This window comes from Capricornis sumatraensis, chromosome 1 (assembly GCF_032405125.1).
Source record: "Capricornis sumatraensis isolate serow.1 chromosome 1, serow.2, whole genome shotgun sequence".
In the NCBI taxonomy this organism is placed as follows: domain Eukaryota; kingdom Metazoa; phylum Chordata; class Mammalia; order Artiodactyla; family Bovidae; genus Capricornis; species Capricornis sumatraensis.
Genome location: NC_091069.1, coordinates 109,018,922 through 109,039,942, shown reverse-complemented (window position 1 = coordinate 109,039,942; position 21,021 = coordinate 109,018,922). Strand labels below are relative to the sequence as shown.

Genomic DNA, 21,021 nt, shown 5'->3' with positions numbered 1-21,021 from the left:
CTGATTCATTTTGCTCTACAGCAGAGACTAGCACAACATTGTAAAGCAACTATGCTGCTGCTGCTGCTGCTGCTGAGTCGCTTCAGTCGTGTCCGACCCTGTGCGACCCCATAGATGGCAGCCCACCAGGCTCCCCCGTTCCTGGGATTCTCCAGGCAAGAACACTGGAGTGGGTTGCCATTTCCTTCTCCAATGCATGAAAGTGAAAAGTCAAAGTGAAGTCGCTCAGTCGTGTCCACCTTTTAGCGACCCCATGGACTGCAGCCTACCAGGCCACTCTGCCCATGGGATTTTCCAGGCAAGAGTACTGGAGTGGGGTGCCATTGCCTTCTCCATACTCCAATAAAAAAAAATTTTTTTTAAAGCATAGGAGAGGCAGTTGGTACAGATCTATTGTAGAACATCAGACAAATAAAGAACCTGTGGGTTTAGATGAAGCACTGAGGCCCAGTGATAATCATACTGGCTTTGGATTATGAAGATTTTTTTGTGGGGACTTCAAAAATAATTTTGAGGTGTATAAAAAAATCTTGGCATCCTCATATATAGGGGCCACTTACAGCCAACATTTATTGAGCTATTACTATATCCAGTCCCTGCTCTAAATGCTTCCCACACATTGTTAAACTTGACTCCCGCAATAAACTTGTAAGGAAGGTGGACTACAGATGATATCTCACAGAAAGGTTAAACAGCTTGCCTGTGCTCAGTCGCTCAGTCGTGTCTGACTCTGCGAGCCCATGGACTGTACTTAGGAAGGCTCTAGTTTAATCAGTGAGCAAATTAGAATTCTAACCCAGGCAAACCTGAATCCAGAGCCTATACTTTCAAATGGAAACCTAACTTAAATTTTTGCATCCTCCATAGTTACAGAACCACATGTCTAGTGGCAAGCGGTATATCCTAAAAAAAATATAGTGCCTGATGTGTAGCAATCCTGTAATACAAGGGTCCCCAAGCCCTGGGCCTCTGCATATTAGGAACTGGGCCACACAGCTGGAGGTGAGAGCAGGGCAAGCGAGCGAAGCTTCGTCAGTATTTACAGCTGCTCCCCATAGCTCACATTATTGCCTGAGCCTCGCCTCCTGCTCAACAAACTCAATACATATAATGCCTTTAAATCATCCCAAAACCATCCCCCTGGCTCACCATCCATGGAAAGACTGTCTTCCATGAAACAGGTCCCTGGTGCCAAAAAGGCTGGGGACCTTTTTGGTCTGCTGTAATATACACTTGTTGCAACCATTCATAGAATCAGCATCATCACAGGAATAACACTGTTCTTAGAAGAGAGCTTTCTCCACTCCCACGCTTCTCCAACATATGCACATTTTTCAAATGAAAATGATACACATTTTTCAAACGAAGAGATCTCTAAAGGAAGGAGGCCCACAGAGTACAAAGAGGTAAGGACATTTATCATTCAAAGCAAAATAGCCCGTTGTTGCCCACCCAGCCCCACACTTACGGCCCTTGGAAACCGGCAGGCTAAGCTGAGTGAGCACCAAATAATAATAATTACAGGGGCAGGTTAAAGAGACAGCCTTTCCCCTAATTTGACCTATTTAGCATTTGGGGAGTAGTCTGTGTCTATCTCGGGAATTTTCTAAGCAATGGGTTGAAAGAGAAGTTGGGGGAAGCAGACAATATTTTGGAATCAATGTAATAAACACGAGCAGCTGCAGTGCAGACCATCCGCTCAGTAAATGAGGGGCCCATCTTCAAAGATGAAAATCAGTGTCAGCTGCCCCAGGGGCTGTCCTCCGTCCCAATCTGGGCCTGGACCACCTCCTCTACTCCTCCATCAGCCCTTCTGGGCCTGGACCACCTCCTCTCCTCACAGGATGATTTCCACTCACTCCAACGTGCTCTTGGTTCCCCTCCAGCCCTCTTGCTCGATCCCCTGGACAACATCCCCCTCTGGCTCCAGTCATCCTCCCTGGGGGTCCCTCTTGCACCTCCAACTCAACTCAGCCAAAACACCTGTTCCTCTCCCATGGACTCTCCTTCTCAATCGATGACCTGGAACGACAGCCCGTCCACCAAGCTGCTACCCAAGCTTGCTGCTGTGGCTAAGTCACTTCAGTCGTGTCAGACTCTGTGCGACCCAAGCTTAGAAAGCTATTAAGATCCTCAGCGTCTCACACCCCTGCTGTCGATAAGGCTGGCCAGTCTTACCACCTGGGAACATCTTCCTCCATTGTCCCTTCTCCACATCCCTGCCACAGTGCCCATACTATTAGTTTGCTAGAGTTTGCATTACAAATCCCACCCAGTGGGTGACTTAAACAATAGAAAGTCATTGTCTCACAGATCTGGAAGCTGGAAGTTCAAGACCAAGATGCAGGCAAGGTTGGTGTATTTTTTTTTTCCACTTAAAAAAAATCCATTCACTTATCTGTTTTATTTTTGGCTGTGTCAGGTCTTAGCTTCTGCACATGGAATCTTTTCACTGTGGTGTGTTGGCTCAGTCGCCCCAAGGAATGTGGGATCCCAGTTTCCCGACCAGGGATCCAACCTGCATCCTCTGCACTGGAAGGAAGGTTCTTACCTACTGGATCGCCAGGGACGTCCCGGGGTCAGGGTCTTCTGAGGGCCTGTCTCCTTGGCTTGTAGGTGGCTGTCCTCTCTGTGTGTCTTCACCTGCTTTTTCCTCTGTGTGTCCATGCCCTGATCCCTTCTTCTTATAAGGACACCCTAATGACCTCTTTAAAGACTCTATGTCCAAATGCAGAGACACTTTGAGTTAGAATGGGGTTCGAGTTCAACACAGGAATGGGGGGCAATTCAGCCCCTGACAGGGTCTTGTCACCTGTCATACTGTATAGCACAGTTAGTCGCTCAGTCGCGTCCGACTCTGTGACCCCATGGACTGTAGCCCGCCAGGCTCCTCCGTGCATGGGATTCTCCAGGCAAGAACACTGGAGTAGGTGGCCATTCCCTTCTCCAGGGGATCTTCCTGACTCAGGGATTGAACCCAGGCCTCCTGCACTGCAGGCAGACTCTATACAGTCTGAGCCACCTTGTCACCTCTTACTCAACTACAATAAAACCCTGAATTCTCCAGGTTTTCTACAGTTATTACACCTTTATTTTCCAGATTTTTCTAACAAGGTCCATGTCTTACTTCTGTTATCAGAAAAGCAATAATCCGTGCATTGTTCCGAGGAAACTGGTGTCACCATGAAACTCAGGGAAGCCTCCGTGGACACTCTCTGTGTCCTGCTTGATGTCTCTTCTCTCCTGCCACGTTTCTCTGCTTGCCATCCCATGACCCCGCATGTGGACTCTCTTACACTGATTTCCTTTTTACAGACTGACAAGTCAGCCGGACGGTCAGCTGGGTTTTGGGGTGAGGACACCCTCCTTGGTGTCACATGCAACAGTCAACAGGCTACAGAAATCCTGGAGGGCACAGGGGTCTTGAATGGGGTGGTAAGTCATGGTTTAGCCCTTGTCAGGGAACAGAGAGACCCAATTCGAAATCAAAACATGGTCTTCTGTTCTATAGTGGATTTCAGGATCTTCATCCTAATCCTGTGATTTAGAAAACTGTGGTTGACTACCCTTCCTTGGGAGGTAATGGAGACATAAGACCCTCCCCTTCTCCATCCACGTTTCAGCCCCCCTTCCCCAGGCTTTGCCAGGCAGGTGGAGCCTCACTGTGGCTGCTTCTCCAGACCTGGGGAGGCGGAGGTGCGGATGGTGAAGTACCTGCATTATCAGTCGCTTCTCTCGTGTCCGATTCTTTGGGACCCTATGGACCATAGCCTGCTTGTCAGGCTCCTCTGTCTATGGGATTCTCCAGACAAGAATACTGGAGTGGGCTGCCATGCCCTCCTCCAGGGGAACTTCCCAATCCAGGGATCGAACCTGCGTTTCTTGTGTCTCCTACATTGGCAGGTAGGTTCTTTACGAGTACCTCCTGGGATACTCTCACAGGGGGAGGGGCAACAACGGCACCTCTAGACTCCAGCAGGCATGGTCCTCTGGAAATTGGAGGCTGGATCCTAGCCCCTGAGACAGAGATACACGGGGCAGGGACAAGCAAGCCTCTGCAGAGCCCGTCCCTGAAGCCCTCCCTCCCCAGCCTCTCCAGTGTGCAGATCTCCACTCATGGAGGGCTCTGGTCCTCAGAAAGCTCACCCCGCCTCCTGACGTTCTACACTGACTCCCACCAAGTCTCACCTCCAAGCCAATAGCTGAGTCCAGTTTGGAAGCCTTTCCTGCGGCTGCTGTAAACAACAGACTTGGTGGCTTAAAACATCAGACATCGATTCTGTCACAGCTCTGGAGGTCCCAGGTCTGAGACCAAGGGGATGGCAGGGCCATGCTCCCTTCAGAGTCTTTGGTAACAATTCTTGCTTCTCTCATCTAGAGCCAGACATCTTGGAATGTGAAGTCAAGCGGGCTTTACAAAGCATCACTAGGAAAAAAGCTAGCAGAGGTGATGGAATTCCAGTTGAGCTGTTTCAAATCCTGAAAGATGATGCTGTGAAAGTGCTGCACTCAATATGCCAGCAAATTTGGAAAACTCAGCAGTGGCCACAGGACTGGAAAAGGTCCGTTTTCATTCCTATCCCAAAGAAAGGCAATGCCAAAGAATGCTCAAACGACCACACAATTGCACTCATCTCACATGCTAGTAAAGTAATGCTCAAAATTCTCCAAGCCAGGCTTCAGCAATATGTGAACTGTGAACTTCCTGATGTTCAAGCTAGTTTTAGAAAAGGCAGAGGAACCAGAGATCAAATTGCCAACATCCTCTGGATCATCAAAAAAGCAAGAGAGTTCCAGAAAAACATCTACTGCTTTATTGACTATGCCAAAGCCTTTGACTGTGTGGATCACAATAAACTGTGGAAAATTCTGAGAGAGATGGGAATACCAGACCACCTGACCTGCCTCTTGAGAAATCTGTATGCAGGTCAAGAAGCAACAGTTAGAACTGGACATGGAACAACAGACTGGTTCCAAATAGGAAAAGGAGTATGTCAAGGCTGTATAGTGTCACCCTGCTTATTTAACTTATATGCAGAGTACATCATGGGAAACGCTGGACTGGAAGAAACACAAGCTGGAATCAAGATTGCTGGGAGAAATATCAACAACCTCAGATATGCAGATGACACCAAAAAGTGAAGAGGAACTATAAAGCTTCTTGATGAAAGTGAAAGAGGAGAGCGAAAAAGTTGGCTTAAAGTTCAACATTCAGAAAACGAAGATCATGGCATCGGTCCCATCACTTCATGGGAAATAGATGGGGAAACAGTAGAAACAGTGTCAGACTTTATTTTTTTGGGCTCCAGAATCACTGCAGATGGTGACTGAAACCATGAAATTAAAAGACACTTACTAAAACAATAAAAATAAAAAAATAAAATAAAAGACACTTACTCCATGGAAGAAAAGTTATGACCAACCTAGATAGCATATTCAAAAGCAGAGACATTACTTTGCCGACTAAGGTCTGTCTAGTTAAGGCTATGGTTTTTCCAGTGGTCATGTATGGATGTGAGAGTTGGACTATAAAGAAGGCTGAGCACCAAAGAATTGATGCTTTTGAACTATGGTGTTGGAGAAGACTCTTGCGAGTCCCTTGGACTGCAAGGAGATCCAACCAGTCCATTCTGAAGGAGATCAACCCTGGGATTTCTTTGGAAGGAATGATGCTAAAGCTGAAGCTCCAGTACTTTGGCCACCTCATGCGAAGAGTTGACTCATTGGAAAAGACTCTGATGCTGGGAGGGATTGGGGGCAGGAGGGAAAGGGGACGACCAAGGATGAGATGGCTGGATGGCATCACGGACTCGATGGATGTGAGTCTGAGTGAACTCCGGGAGATGGTGATGGACAGGGAGGCCTGGCGTGCTGCGATTCATGGGGTCGCAGAGAGTCGGGCATGACTGAGCGACTGAACTAGACTAGACTTGCTTCCCTCTTCCAGCTTCTTGCGACATCCAGTGGTCTTTGGCTGTGGGGGCATCACTCCAGTCTCTGCCCTCGTCTTCACATGGCCTTCTCCTCCTCTACGTCAAGTGTCCACCCGCCACCCCCCCCCAATCCCGCCCCGGTCTTGCTGTTATAAGGACACTTCTCATTGGCTTTAGGGCCCACATGGAAAATCTAAAATGATCGCAAGATCCTGCAATGACCTTGTTTTTCCAAGTAAGGCCAGATTCACATTTTTCAGGGATTCGCACATGGACATATTTGTGGGGGGGCACTGTCATTCAATGAGGAAGAAGCCTTTTAATTCTTGGAAAATAGTCCTGGAAGCAAGCCCCACACCATCAGGAGATCTGCTGGCTCCTGCTGAAATCCATGCCGAGTCCCAGGATCGAGGCTCAGGTGGCAGGCTCTGCCTGAATCAGTGTCACAATTAGGGACCAAAGGCAGCTGAATGGACCAGGTTGCCCCTTGGGAACAGCTGCCTGCCTCACCAAGACAGACCTAGGCAGAGCTCAATGCAGACACCCACATTATCTTGGGGGACCCAGGAACAGCTCTTCCTCGAATGAAGGGCCAGGGCTGGCTTCCCACCAGCTGTCTCCTGCCCTCCTCTCATCAGGAATGCTCATCTCCTAGAAACTCACGCTGCCCACTTCACACCAACTTTCTGCCCAGGGTTCTGCCTGTCCCCACCTCCCCCTTGGCCTCAGCATCACTGCTTCCTAAATGACACAGTGAGGGACCGAGACGGACTCATTCAGAGTTCCTCTGAAAGGAGGGTGGCCTCATAACATGGTGAAATGTTATCTAGTTAAGATTGTGCCCCGTCAATCCTAAGGAAAATCAACTCTGAATATTCACTGAAAGGACTGGTGCTGAAGCTCCAGTACTTTGGCCACCTGATGCAAAGAGCTGACTCATCAGAAAATACCCCAGTGCCGGGAAAAATTGAAGGCAGAAGGAGCAGGGGATGACAGAGGATGAGATGGTTGGATGGCATCACTGACTTGATGGACATGAGTTTGAGCAGGCTCCAGGAGATGGTGAAGGAAGCCCGGTGTGCTGAAGTCCATGGGGTCACAAAGAGTTGGACATGACTGAACAACTCAACAACAACAACAACTATGTTAATTAAAAGTCAGCCTCAACCGATAGAACAAAGACGTCTGCAGTGGAGAGATGCCTCTTCAGACATCAAGAAAACCCAACCCAAGACAACAATGGATTCAACAAAGCAGAGGAGTTTTGCTCCCATCTAGAAAACAAAGGCTTGATCCTGGGTGGGTCTGGTATTCCCTCCCTGTACTGTCAGGAACCCAGGCACCTCTCTTAAAGCTTTTTCATATGTGTCCCCATCCTGATGGTTCTTACAGCCTGACCCATCAGGTTGAGATTCCAGCCAGCAGGAAGAGAATGGGGACACCGCCGGCAGCCACACACACCACTTGTGTCTATATCCTCCTGGCCAGGACTTGGTTACAAAGGAGGCTGGGAAATGTAGCCCTTGTTCTGTGCTGCCATGTGGGCAATCAGAAGTTCCATACAGAGGGGGGAACAGATTTAGGGGAACAACTAGCAATGTTTGCCATACGAATTGGGGGCAGTAGGTTTATCACATACATCCTACTGTAACCACCACCCTTCAGGGCTGCTGAGAGAATCCAAAGAGATTATAATAATCATCATGACAGTAATTACTTTGTAACCATGTTTCAAAGCAGAGATGCGGTCTTGTTTTCTTTTCACTGCTGGACCCCTGGTACCTAGGACAGCTCCTGGCACAGGAAAGAAGCCCAGTAAGTATCTATTGGATTATATGCTTGAAGATAAATATTCCTCAGCAGAGATAAGGCACTGGCATACTTGAAACATTCTACCCAACCACTTGGAAAAGTCATTAGTAAATCTTTGAAAGGACTGAAAATGGTACCAGATGCCGAAATCTATTATAATTTGTAGCTTGATGTTTTGAAGGGGGAAGTGGCATTTTATTATTCTATACTGAAGAGTCACAGAGGTCAGACATCCAAATTAAAGATCACATTTTCCCTGCATTCAGGAAAATAAAGACCGAGCCTTTAAGTTAGCTATCAGCCAGGCAGACTCTCTTCTACATTGTGCCATAAATAGGGACAACACTTGGGTGACAATTTAGCAACATCTTTCAAAATTACAACTGCATAGGCTGGCTGACCTAAAAATTCTAATTCTAGGGATTTATCCACATGATATGCTACATATATGAACATGACAATCTACAAGGTATTTTTTGCATCCTTGTTTGTAATAGGATAAGACTTCAAACATTATAAATTTGTCTTTCAACAGGGCAATAGTTAAATAAATAATGGTGAAGCCCTATTACAGGACCCCTATTCCTTTTTTGGGCTTCCCAGGTGGCTCAGTGGTAAAGAAGCTGCCTGCCAATGCAGGAGACTCGGGTTCAGTCCTTGGATTGGGAAGATCCCCTGAAGGATGAAATGGCAATCCACGCCAGCTTTCTTGCTTGGGAAATCCCATGGACAGAGGACCCTGGTGGGCTATAGTCTATGGGGTCGCAAAGAGTTGGAACCACCTAGGGACTGAACAGCAGCAAACAGTAGCATTCCTTTATTTTAAGAAGAAGTGGCTGTCAATGCACGGCAAAGACGTGACCTCCAAGACAGTAACTACAGTAACTGAAAAAAGCAAGGTAGAGAGCCAAGTGTATAGTATGCTACCATTTAATACAAATGGCAAACAGAGAAAGAGGGAATGTGTGTGTGTGCTTGCTTGAGTTTGCATAGAACACCTCTGGAAGAATAAGGAAGAGATGATGACTAAGGAAGCGAATTGAGAGGCTGCCCTCAGCCCACAGAAGAGGGAAGCAAACTTTTTAAGGTATGCTTTAGAATTTTGATGCTGAAGCTGAAACTCCAATACTTTGGCCACCTGATGCATAGAACTGACTCACTGGGAAAGACCCTGATGCTGGGATTGAAAGGCAGGAGGAGAAGGGGATGACAGGGGATGAGATAGTTGTATTGCATCACGGACTCAATGGACATGAGTTTGAGTAAGCTCCAGGAGTTGGTGATGGACAGGGAGGCCTGGCGTGCTGCTGTCCATGGGGTCGCAAAGAGTCGGACACGACTGAGTGACTGAACTGAACTGAACTTAGAATTTTTGATGTGTTGAATTGTTGTGTTGCTTGAATGCTGTCAAGTCAGACTCTTTGAGGCCTCATGGACTGTAGCCCACCAGGCTCCTCTGTCCGTGGAATTTTCCAGGCAAGAATACTGGAGTGGGTTGCCATTTCCTACTCCAGGGGATCTTCCCAACCCAGAGAACAAACCTGTATCTCTTGCATCTCGTGCACTGGTAGGTAGATTCTTTGCCACTGCGCCACCTCATGGTCTTATACATATTTTTTAAAGTATGTCTGCCTGTATCTTTCTGGTTGATGGTCCTTCAGACAGGACAAATGATTGCTTTTGCAAGTACAAGAAGAAAAAGTGGACTCCCCAGCAAGTTTTAGGCAGCGGCTAAAAGTACCATCCTGGGGACACGGTGAAGAAGCACCACCGCTCAGGGCAGGGATCACTCCTTTGATCTCTTGCTATCTTTGGTTCACAGTGTCCTAGCGTCTCTGTGACTAAGAGAAGCAGAAATATACCATCAGGATCCTGTGTGCCCAGATTCAATGCTATGATGCTCCATTTTGAGGTAGGGGTACTTGACCACACTGAGAATAAGGAGAATTTTCTTACCCTCTCTGACTGCTCCGGTGAGCATTTAAGGAGCAGGTGTATTATTGTAAGCGTGTGTGTGTGCATGCTATAAGGCAGAGAATGTTCTCCATTCAGGGAGGAAAACATCAAAATAGAGAACAGTGTATAGAGTATATTACCACTTAGGTTCAAAAAAGAAAAGAGAAAGACCTGTAAATATATAGTTTGTCAAAGAGTATTTCTGGAATACACAAGGAACTGGAACACTAGTTGCCTTTGGGGGGAGGTCAGTTGTACGAGACTAACTTTTAACCAAATACTCTTTGTGATATTTGAGTTTTATTTTAAGTATGTGCTATATAGCATCTTTGGCCACCTGATGTGAAGAACTGACCCCTTTGAAAAGACCCTGATGCTGGGAAAGATTGAAGACGGGAGGAGAAGGGGACAACAGAGGATGAGATGGTTGGATGGTATCACAGACTCAATGGACATGAATTTGAGTAAACTCCAGGAGTTGGCGATGGACAGGGAGGCCTGGTGTGCTGCAGTCCATGGGGTCACAAAGAGTCAGACATGACTGAGCAACTGAACTGAACTGAACTGACTGATATAGCATCTATTCAAAACATGTAAAAAAAGAGCGAATCCAGTTTATATGATACAGTTTCTTTCTATTCCCACCCCACCCCACCCCCTTCTTCCTGCTCCTCTCTTCCTTCTTTCAATGGAGACTGTAAATTCTACCTAAACAGACCAACCTCTTTGCTTACACTTAGCATTAAGGTCAACCCAGAAGTGGATGACCTTTTGGGGCTGCTGTTGGAAATGCAGAAAGAAAAAGGAAATCGAATATTTTAAACTTCTGCATCTTCCAAAAATCACAGAATTTCTGCCCTGGTCTCAGTCCCAGGGCATGGGTGTCCTCTTTACATTTCAATCATTCTCCTTGAGCCAGTGGAAGCTGCAGAGGTATGGGTTAGTGTTTCCTGTGCATCTGACTGCAGGCAAAAAAGGGCCTAGTCTTTCTTACTATATCTGCCAGAAGGGACTTCTCCAAGATGATCCAGCAACTGCCAGGGAGCCCAGCAGGGGCCAGGAGGGGAGCTAGCCTCCGGGTTTGCCAGGCAGCAACCCTGACTCCATGGTCCTCCCGCCACCAGGGCACACATACAGGAAAACTGTTTTCAGAGTTTCTGGCTTTGACGTGCTTTTCAGGGCTGGACAGGCAAAGGAGGGAAGGATCCAAAGGGGGTAGACTGGTGTGCTATATAGCACATACTTAAAATAAAACTTAAAATAAAACCCCTTAGCTTGTTAAAGGGGTCAGGTGGATCCTACAGTGACGTGGAAAGATGTCCACAGGACGCTAAGAAATGAAAGAAGCAGGTTGCAAAGCCTACACACAGCCTGAAAGGACTTCACCAAAATCGACTGTGACTTGTGGGGGAGGGGAGTTGGTCAAATGGTGCCTTCTGCTTCTATAAGATTTAAAAGGTCTTGTTTTGTTTTTTACAATTGGGCATGCATCCTTTTTTTTTTTTTTAATCTTTTAATGCTTATCGAACTTTGCCTAACAGATGGTCAAGGGAGTGAGAAAAACTATTCAAATGCTGGGGAGAGACCCTGGAATCTCCAGAAGACAGCATTTTTTCAGCCCCAGAAAGGATCTGTGGTTGGAACTGGAAGTCCCAAGGACCCTGGGGAGAGGAGCATACCTGCGCCCCTAAAAGACGGAAGACTATGCCCATGAATCACGTGGGGACCTTGGTTAATTTCGATGCTGTCTCAGTAGGTCCGGAAGCGCCTGCGACTGGGTGTTTCTAACGAGCTTCCTCGCAATGCTGATCCTGCGGGCCCCAGTCCACCAGGATCTGGAGAGAGGCCAGCGGGCGTGGGCGCATGTAGTCGCGCCGATGGTTCCGGCTCTTCCCAGCTCGGCGAGTCATTTCAATAACGTGTATGTGTACGTGTGTGTGTCGGTAGGTGGGTACAAGCGCGCGCGGGCGCCCTGTATGTATTTGAGGGGAATGAGAAAAAAAGATAAAGGACAGGAAGAGAGACTCACAGAAGAGAAGAGGAAGAGAGCTGGAAGGGAAAGAAGACCGAGAGACGCAGGAGATCGTGCCCAGCTCCTGTACCGCCGCCTCCTTCAAGCCCAAGCCCAAGGCCATGAGCGCGCTGCGGAGCGCCCCCGAGGTTCTCCCTGGGCGCCGCCCTCTGGTCCCCACCCGGCGGAGGTTGCGGACGGCCGGCCCCCCGCAATAGCCAGTTTGCTGAGTCCCCCGCTTCTCTGTGCGCTCCACCGCCGAGAACGGCTCGGGGATCGCGCCGGGAGACGCGGCTAGGGAGACCCATGCCTGCTGGGCGTTCCGGAGAAGCCGGGGAAGGGCGCTGCCCTCTGGAGAGGCCCTGCAGGGATCACCGGAGCGATGCTGGCCCCCGCGAGGCCTCTCGCCCCCCCCGCTCGCCTCTCCCTTCCCCTGAGCCCACCTCCGGGGGCCCTCCACTTGATAAGATAGCCCGTTTGCCTTGGGGGGTTGGGGGGAATCTGTGACTCTATCCCCACGTGATAAGGAGTGAACCAACGTTGTCCGCATCTGGCAGTTTTGAATTCGGTTTGACAAGGGGGAAAATCTTGTACCTCTGATGCTAGGTTATTTTTGTCCTTTGTGGTATGTGGAAACTCCGGAGAAATTCTCTGGGTCTGACTGTCTTACCACCGACATGGACTTGGATCTACTGAGCCCGTCTGGGGCCTGTCCCTTGCTCTGGGTCCCCGGGGGTGCAAAGCGAGCTGGGGCACAGTGAGGACCCGCAGGGACTTGCCCTGCTTTGAGGAAGCCAGACCCTCACTGCAGTAGAGTGGACCCTGACAGGGAGCAGAGAGAGAGCTCTGGGTGCTCTAGGGGCTCAAGAAGAGGGTGATCGCCTGGAAGGGTGGCACAAGATGGGATGGACAGGAATGCGGGGGAAGCTGAGGGGAAAGCAGAGCCCACCAGGTGCTCCAGGTCCTGAGAGGGTGAGAAGGGAAGGAGGAGTGGCCAGTGGAGGCCAAGTCTACCCGGCAGTTGGCCTTGAACTCCCAACCTGAGGATCCTGAAGGCAGTGGGGAGATACAGTGCTGCTGCATCTTCCACGATAACAAGGCAGGCCAGGCCATCCATCGGGTGGGTGCTCGGAGCAGGGCTCAGGCCCTGTATCCTCTGCACTTGGAGCTCAGAGGCACTCCACACCCTCCAGCCTGCAGCTCCCCACCCAGACCACACTCAGGCTATGCAGGCATGGGGAGACTGGGGAGCGCGTGCGCTTTCTGTCCCATTTCCAGAACCTGGCCTTACAGACTGGTCACCTGTAGCCTGGAAGAGTGTCTCCCACGCTCAGAAACCCCGCTGCCTCCTCCACTGCAAGGTCTTGGCCCCAGGCAGGGTCAGGGGCTTCCTGGTCTGTTTTGTCCACGTCACTCTGTACCTGCGCGGAGCATACCCCACCTCGGGACTCACTCTCCGGATTAATCTCTCTGTTCAGCCCATCCTCACCTTCCAGATGAACCTCAGTGGGGAGAGGAGGAGATGCCTAGTGTCTCAAGGATGGCAGGAGAGAGTGGCTGGAGGGGTAGGACCGGGCCACGGAGGCCCCCGGGACTGGGGACCTGGGGGCCCGGGGCTGCACTCAGCCTCTGCCCTGACCTTCAGTCTTCAGCCTCTTCATTTGTAAAATGGGGTCAAGGTGGCGCCGAAGGGCTGCTGGCAGAGCTCGGGTGAAATCGCAGTTTGTAAGCTAAGACCTGTGACAGTTGGTTCCAGGTCACCTCTCAGTTCAGAGTCCAACTTTACTCCGCTGTAGATTGGGGAGGCATGTTGACATCAATGTCAGGTCTCCTTAGGAGCAGGTGATGGTCACGGACTTGATGGGGAGGGGGTGCCCCAGATGTAGGGACTGACTGGAAGGAAAGGGTTTTTAGTTTGGGGTTTTGTTTGACAGTTTTTTTGTTTGTTGCTGTTTGCCTTTAGCTGATACCCAAGGGTGAGCCAGGCCTGGGCAGAGGTCCTTCATTTCTCAAACCCTCACAGTCCCTCAAACAGTATTAGCAGAAGAGAGAAATCACAAAGGGAAGGTATCGTCCAACCTTCCCACTCCCTCCTCAAAGCTTACAGCAGACACACACGCTTAGAGACCACAGGTAGCTTCTAGAAACCCATTTTAGGAACCATAACCCGAGGCCAAGAGCAGACAAGGCAAGATCCCACAACCTCAGATCCCTAAGTTATGGGTGCCCAGCACCGCGTTGTCTCCATCACCATGCTGTCTTCCTGGACGCCCCCCTCTGCTTAGGGGGCCTTGAACAAATGCCCACATCCCTCTGAGGGTCAGTTTCCCCATCTGTAAAATGGGAGTAAGTACTCCTCCCTCCTAGGGTCAGGGAGAGATTAAATGAGATGAAGTCTACCCAAGACCCACTGGGCACAGCTTGCTGCTGCTGCTGCTGCTGCTAAGTCGCTTCAGTCGTGTCCGACTCTGTGCAACCCCATAGACGGCAGCCCACCAGGCTCCCCCATCCCTGGGATTCTCCAGGCAGGAACACTGGAGTGGGTTGCCATTTCCTTCTCCAATGCATGAAAGTGAAAAGTGAAAGTGAAGTCGCTCAGTCATGCCCGATTCTTAGCGACCCTATGGACTGCAGCCCACCAGGCTCCTCTAGGTCACCTCTAAGTGGTCATTCTCTTGTGGCTCAACTGCTAAAGAATCCGCCTGCAATGCAGGAGACCTGGGTTCGATCCCAGGGTTGGGAAGACCCCCTGGAGAAGGGAAAGGCTACCCACTCCAGTAGTCTGGCCTGGAGAATTCCATGAACTGTGTAGTCCATGGGGTCGCAGAGTCGGACACAGCTGAGCGACTTTCACATTCACAGTTGGTCATTAGGTGGAAGTCTTTCCACCTGTTACTCTAAATGCTCCCATATCCCCAGCAATCCAGATTACAGACCTCCTGGTTTACTGTGTAAACCGAAAACATACATAGGCACCGTCCTTATACAAGAATGTTACCAGCTTGGTTTCACACCAGCCCACCTGCATATCTGCATGTGAAGCGTTCCAAAGTATTTACCAAGCCCCCTCCATGTGTCAGGCCTTGGGCTGGGGGCTGGGGCCCGAGACCAGAGATGACCTTGGATGACTGCGGTAGCTGAGTCTCAGTTGCTCAGTCGTGTCCAACTCTGTGACCCCGAGGATGTAGCCCTCCAGGCTCCTCTGTCCATGGGGATCCTCCAGGCAAGAATACTGGAGTGGGTTGCCACGCCCTCCTCCAGGGGATCTTCCCAATCCAAGGGTCGAGCCCGGGTCTCCTGCCCTGCAGGCGGGATTCCTTACCCTCTGAGCCACCAGAGACGCCCAGAGTCTTGCAAGGAAGACAGGATTTGTTTGCAGAGTTCTGCCTCCTAAGCGGTCTGATCGCTCACGTCTGGGCGCCAAACGCTGGCATTGCGCATCCCTTCTGGTTTCCGGACCAGGAGCGATGGCTGAAATGCTTTTTTCTTTTCTTTCCGGGAGCCTGGCCTCCCACCGCCAGCCCCAGTCCGCCTGGCGCAAGGGCGCCGCTCTCCTTGGCAGCCGGGCGGATTCGCTGCCTGAATGTGCTCAGGAACTCGGAGAGATGGGCAAGGCGAGAACAGGCCAGAAAGGCCCGGGAGGAACCCGGGAAGCCGTGGGAGGTCTGCTTCTTTGCAGCCCCCGCGCCAGCCCGCCCTGGCCCGTTTGGCACCAGCGCCTCCCGGGCCGCCAGGCGGCTGAGCAAAGGCCGGCCCCTCCACGCACCCGGCCTTTTGTGGGAGCAAAACACAAAAGAGAGGGGGAAAAAAAATACGTCTTCCGTTTCGACGGAGGAGGCCGACAGCGCCAGGACGCTTGGGCCAGCCAGGAACTCCCGGAGCCCGGCCCATTAGCCCCGGCAAAGGAGCGCTCCATTTCGCGGGAAGGGGCTGTGTACGCGCGGCTGGGAACCGCGGTGCCAGGGACACTCCCAGGACTCGCACACCGGGCTCCAGGCGCAAGACCTGGACAAGGGCCGGGACGCCCTAGGACCCACGGGAGAGCAAGCGCCAGTGGCGGACTCTAGTTTCTGATTATTCCTGGAGGGCGTGGGAGGACTCGGAGACACACTCGGGAGAGTTTGGCGACCGACCAGCCCCAGGGCTAAAGAAACCCTGGGGACACAGACCGCCCCCACCTTCCCCCCGCCTCCCCGCCCCCGAGCAACTCCCTGGCAACTGGAGGATGGGATCCTCCATGGGGATGTTGGGGAAAGGGTCCGCAGCGCTGACCTGCCAGCCCGAGCTCCGGGAGTGAGCAGTAAGAACCGCGAGGCGCCGCTGCACCGCCCCGGAACGGCCCCCACTGCCTCGGGTCGGTGGCGCGGGACCGGAGCCCAGAGCAGCCTTACGCGCGTCCACGCGGGAATCTGGCGAATAAGCCAGCTCTCCTGACTCCGGACTGTGCCTTCCCAGGCTTTAAACTCGCGCCGTGCCAGGAGGGGCCCCTCGAGTTTCGCCCCTGCTTCCGACTCCAGGCTCTGGAGCCAGCGTGTAAAGAACCGCGGACTCGCGCGGACCCGGGCGCAAGGACCGTCGCCCGTGGCAAGCCACGAAAGAAGGAACCGGGGCTCCAGGACACGTGCCACCGGCTGGACTAACCTCAGCGACTGCGACCCAGGCGCGCACTCGTTGAGCCTGCTGGTGTTTGTGAGATACAAACTGGCGCGCTCACAGGTCCACGCCCCGGCTCGGGGTCCGCAGCGCACACCCCCCACGAATGTCCTCATTACCGGTGGCCCGGGATGCCCAAAGGAATGGTACGCAAATACCCCAGCTCTGCAATCTCCAGCTCCCCATCCCCACTCCCTGCGTTCTTCCAAGTGACAGATTCGCCTAATTGAACCGTTGTGGGTCATCCTCTGGAACCGTTGGATGGCACATCTCCACGCTTCAGTTCTTCATGTTTTAAATACCTATTTAACGGATGGCTGCAGAGCCAGCTGGGAAACAGGCGGATTGAAAAATAACGCCCCAGAAGGCACGAGCTGGGGGCAAGGGGGAGAGCCCGCCTGGCTTTTTGGTGTAGAAGGGACTGGAGCAAACTGAAGGGACCCCCAAACTGGGAGCAATAACCTGAGGTTTTATTGGTTTATTTCTAACTTTGCTGCTTGAAGGTGAATTACTACTAGCCAAATTTGTTTGTCTGTTGTTGTGTGTTTTAAACCGTGCATACAAATTAAAAGGTCCCAAATAATGCAGATAACCAAGAGGCTGATAACACCCCCTTGGAGAGAGGGCTGGGGCCGAGTTCCTGCGGCTGCAGTGTAAAGCACTACTAGGGTCCTGGATTTGAAGAAACAAACCTCTGTGCTCAAAATGTATGGCTGTGAGAAATTCAGCTAGGAGAAAATGTCTGAGGTTAGGGAGACAGGGCCCCTACTATAAAGTAACCACCCCCATCTGCAGTTCAGGCAGAGGTGCGAAGTAAAGGGTTGAGTTTTTTGTTTTGTTTTGTTTCGTTTCCCTGTAGGCTTGCTACAGACACAGTCTCTCGATCTTCCCATCTGTAAAATGGGTGGAGGCGTCGGTACCACAGAACCACTTCAGTTGCGCGCTTCTGCAGATCGGATTTAGTTCCCCGGAGGTCAAGGATTTCCAGGTTTGGGAGCCAGGCTGCGATTGGTAAAACGCCATGGATCTCGGCCCCAACGGGTTGGATCCCGCGGTCTGGCCAGCGGTGTGAAGTCTTGGCCCAGGATTGAGACGGATTGAGACTTCTTTCTGCAGACAGCCAGCTTTGCCCCTCTACGCCACGGCGTGGTGACCGCCACAAAGATGGTGCAGAAAATACCGTCCTCTGGTTCCCGATGCTGCGAAAGGATGCCTGACCCTGGGCTCAACTCTCCGCCTGCATTAGCGCGGTTTCTCAGTGCAAACGCCTCGTCCCGGTGTCTGCGCCATTGTCAACTTTATGAAGAAGGTTATTTCTTTAAAAGCCCCGTCCCGGTTAGAGGGTCCCCTCTTGCCTTCCCCGCCTTCCTTCTCGCCAGGCCCGGCGCCCAGCTGGGGGCGCTACTGGCCGCTTGCCGAGCTGCAGCCGCCGCCACCTCTTAGAGGCGCGCTTCGAGTGCAAATAAAGCAGGAGTTTCGTCCCTGGTTATCGCGCATATTTGGGGCTCAAAATGCCCACGTGCTGATGAAACCCACGAAGTGGGAACAGGTGGCGAGAACACACACACACACGGGTGTGGGAAGGGAGGAGACTCCAGCCCAGTTTCCGAGTAGCCAGGGTTATCTGCGAAAATCCGAACCCAAGATCCGAACGCCTTGGGCACCGGGTTAATTCGTGCGCACAGCACCCGCCCCCCCCCCCCCCCCCCGCGCACCTCCTCCTCCAGCCTGACTCTGCGTTCCCGCATTTTAATAGAAATTTGACAGTGTCCCCTATCTCCCTCGATCCCAGCCGCGGCGCTCTGCATTTCCCCCGCGAGCCCGCCCTCTTCCTCGGGCTTTGCCTCTCACTCGCCCTCTCGGGGTCCATGCTGCAGTCCCCTCGGTAAGACTTTCCCGGCCGCGGGCGCCCATTGGCTGAGCGCTGGGAGGAGGCGTGTGCCCGGCCCGGCGAGTTTCATTGAGCGGAATTAGCCCGGATGACATCAGCTTCCCACTCCCCCCACCCACCCCCACCCCGGGCCAGCCCAGCTCATTGGCGCGGCGGCCCCTCCAAGACCCGCACATTGTTCCCCGCCCCCGCCGCGGCCACCGCCGCCGTCGCCGCCGCCACCCGGCTATAAAAACCCTCCGAGCGGGGAAAGGTGCGGATGCTCATTATAGACCGACGCGACATCGGCTCCCGGACCCGGTTCTCTGCCACAGTCTTGGGGACCGAGCTCCTCTAACCGCATCCGCAGTAAGTGCGCCCGCCCCGCCCCCCCAACCCCCCGCCCCAAGCAACTCCAGCCTACACCCCAGGGACAGAGGCCCCTCACTTCGGCTGCGCCCCGGGGAGCTCCGCTAAAGTGGATCCAGATCCCTTCCCTGCCCGCCAGTTCTCCCGAGCGGCTTGGCTGCCCTAGCCCTTCCCACGCTCACCGCACCACCCCTTTTGCCTCAAAGCGAGAGATCGGGGCCACAATAGCGGTCTTCTGCCCCAGCCCCAGTCAGCTGGGCGAGCCCCCGGCCCGCCCCTGGCGCAGCGCGTGGAGTCTGGGCTCCGTGGCGGGCGCTGGCTGCCGGTCTGTGAGCGTGTGTTTGCTGAGCGGTGTCGATGGGGATAAGGTGGATGCGTTTGAGGAACCAAATAAATACTTCTCTATTTAGATCTCCACCCTTCCCAAAGAAAAACCCTCACTGGACACTTTCTTAGTGTGTTAGTCGCTCAGTCGTGTCCGACTCATTGCGACCCTATGGACTGTAGCCTGCCAAGCTCCTCTGTCCGTGGCATTTTCCAGGCGAGAATACTGGAGTGGGTTACCATCGCCTTCTCCAGGGGATCTTCCCGTCTGAGTCACCAGGGAAGACCTCATTCCTAGCAGAAGGCATAAAAACCGTAGAATGCCACCTTCCCAGAGGAGAGCTCCATCCTCCCGGGATTAAACAACCTGTGGATGAGAGCGGCGGGGAGGCGGTAGGGAGGGAAAGAGCGGTGACTTAAGCTTACCTGCAAGCCAAGACCAGAAACAGGAGGTGGACCCGAAGAGAACGGCCACCAGCGCCTGGACCCCGCGCTGCGGTGCAGGCGGGAGCAGCTTTTCTCTCTCACTGACCCCAGCGCCTCTCGATCTCGGTTTCGATCTCCCGTCTCTTTCGTGTTTCTCTCCTCCTCTCTCCGCAGTAGGCGTCCTGGAAGCTCTGAGGACCCAGGGAGGGGAGGACCCCGCGAAGGCTGCGACGATCCCTCGGGGCCATGGACTCGGACGCCAGCCTGGTGTCTAGCAGGCCGTCGTCGCCGGAGCCCGATGACCTTTTCCTGCCGGCCCGGAGCAAGGGTAGCGGGGGCGGCGGCTTCACGGGGGGCACCGTGTCGTCGTCCACGCCGAGCGACTGCCCGCCGGATCTGAGCGCCGAGCTGCGCGGCGCCATGGGCGCGGCGGGCGCGCACCCGGGGGACAAGCTGGGCGGCGGCGGCGGCGGTGGCTTCAAGTCATCCTCGTCCAGCACCTCTTCGTCCACGTCGTCGGCGGCCGCGTCGTCCACCAAGAAGGACAAGAAACAGATGACGGAGCCCGAGCTGCAGCAGCTGCGCCTCAAGATCAACAGCCGCGAGCGCAAGCGGATGCACGACCTCAACATCGCCATGGACGGGCTGCGCGAGGTCATGCCGTACGCGCACGGCCCGTCGGTGCGCAAGCTCTCCAAGATCGCCACGCTGCTGCTGGCGCGCAACTACATCCTCATGCTCACCAACTCGCTGGAGGAGATGAAGCGACTGGTGAGCGAGATCTACGGAGGCCACCACGCCGGCTTCCACCCGTCGGCCTGCGGCGGCCTGGCGCACTCGGCGCCCCTGCCCGCCGCCACGGCTCATCCGGCGGCCGCGGCGCACGCGGCGCACCACCCGGCCGTGCACCATCCCATCCTGCCTCCGGCCGCCGCGGCCGCCGCCGCCGCTGCGGCCGCCGCCGCGGTGTCCAGCGCCTCCCTGCCCGGCTCCGGGTTGTCGTCGGTCGGCTCCATTCGGCCCCCTCACGGCCTGCTCAAGTCTCCGGCGGCGGCGGCGGCGGCGGCGGCCCCGCTTGGGGGCGGGGGCGGCAGCGGCGGGGGCACTGGCGGCTTCCAGCACTGGGGCGGCATGCCCTGCCCCTGCAGCATGTGCCAGGTCCCCCCGCCGCACCACCACGTGTCGGCCATGGGCGCGGGCAGCCTGCCGCGCCTCACCTCGGACGCCAAGTGAGCGGGCCTGGGGGCAGGCGCGTTCTGGCGAGCCGGGAGGGTGGGAGCCCCGAGGCTGCGTGGGGGGGAGGAGCCAGGACCGGCCGGCGCTGCGGCCTGGGAACTCAGTCCCAAGGAGGAGCGCCGTGCCGTGAGCCGGGGGTGGGGGGCAAAGGTGAGGACTCCAGTACCCGGGTCCGCTGCAGCGGAGGCGTGCGCTGAACCATGGGCAGTGAGAGGTTGCATTTGCTCTGGGACTTGGTTCAACCCTCTCTGGCTTTAAACAGCAGCGCTGCTCCCTTGGACATAACTTTTATAAGAAGGCGCAGCTACCCGCATCCAGTCGTTCAACCCTCCCTCCCCTGACCCCTCCCCTCAGAACCCCAGAAAAGAGGTGACTCTAAAAACTGCTTTCCCTACGAACTCGGCCTCACTCGGCCCGGGCAGCACTTCGTA

At 53.6% G+C, this 21,021-nt stretch overlaps 1 protein-coding gene across 1 annotated transcript; it reads left to right on the top strand.

Moving 5' to 3' along the window:
* Window positions 1-19,600: 19,600 nt before the first annotated feature.
* OLIG2 (oligodendrocyte transcription factor 2) lies at window positions 19,601-20,587 on the top strand. The gene has a single exon (XM_068984488.1). The coding sequence runs from the start codon at window positions 19,601-19,603 to the stop codon at window positions 20,585-20,587; it is 987 nt and encodes a 328-aa protein (XP_068840589.1).
* Window positions 20,588-21,021: the final 434 nt, after the last annotated feature.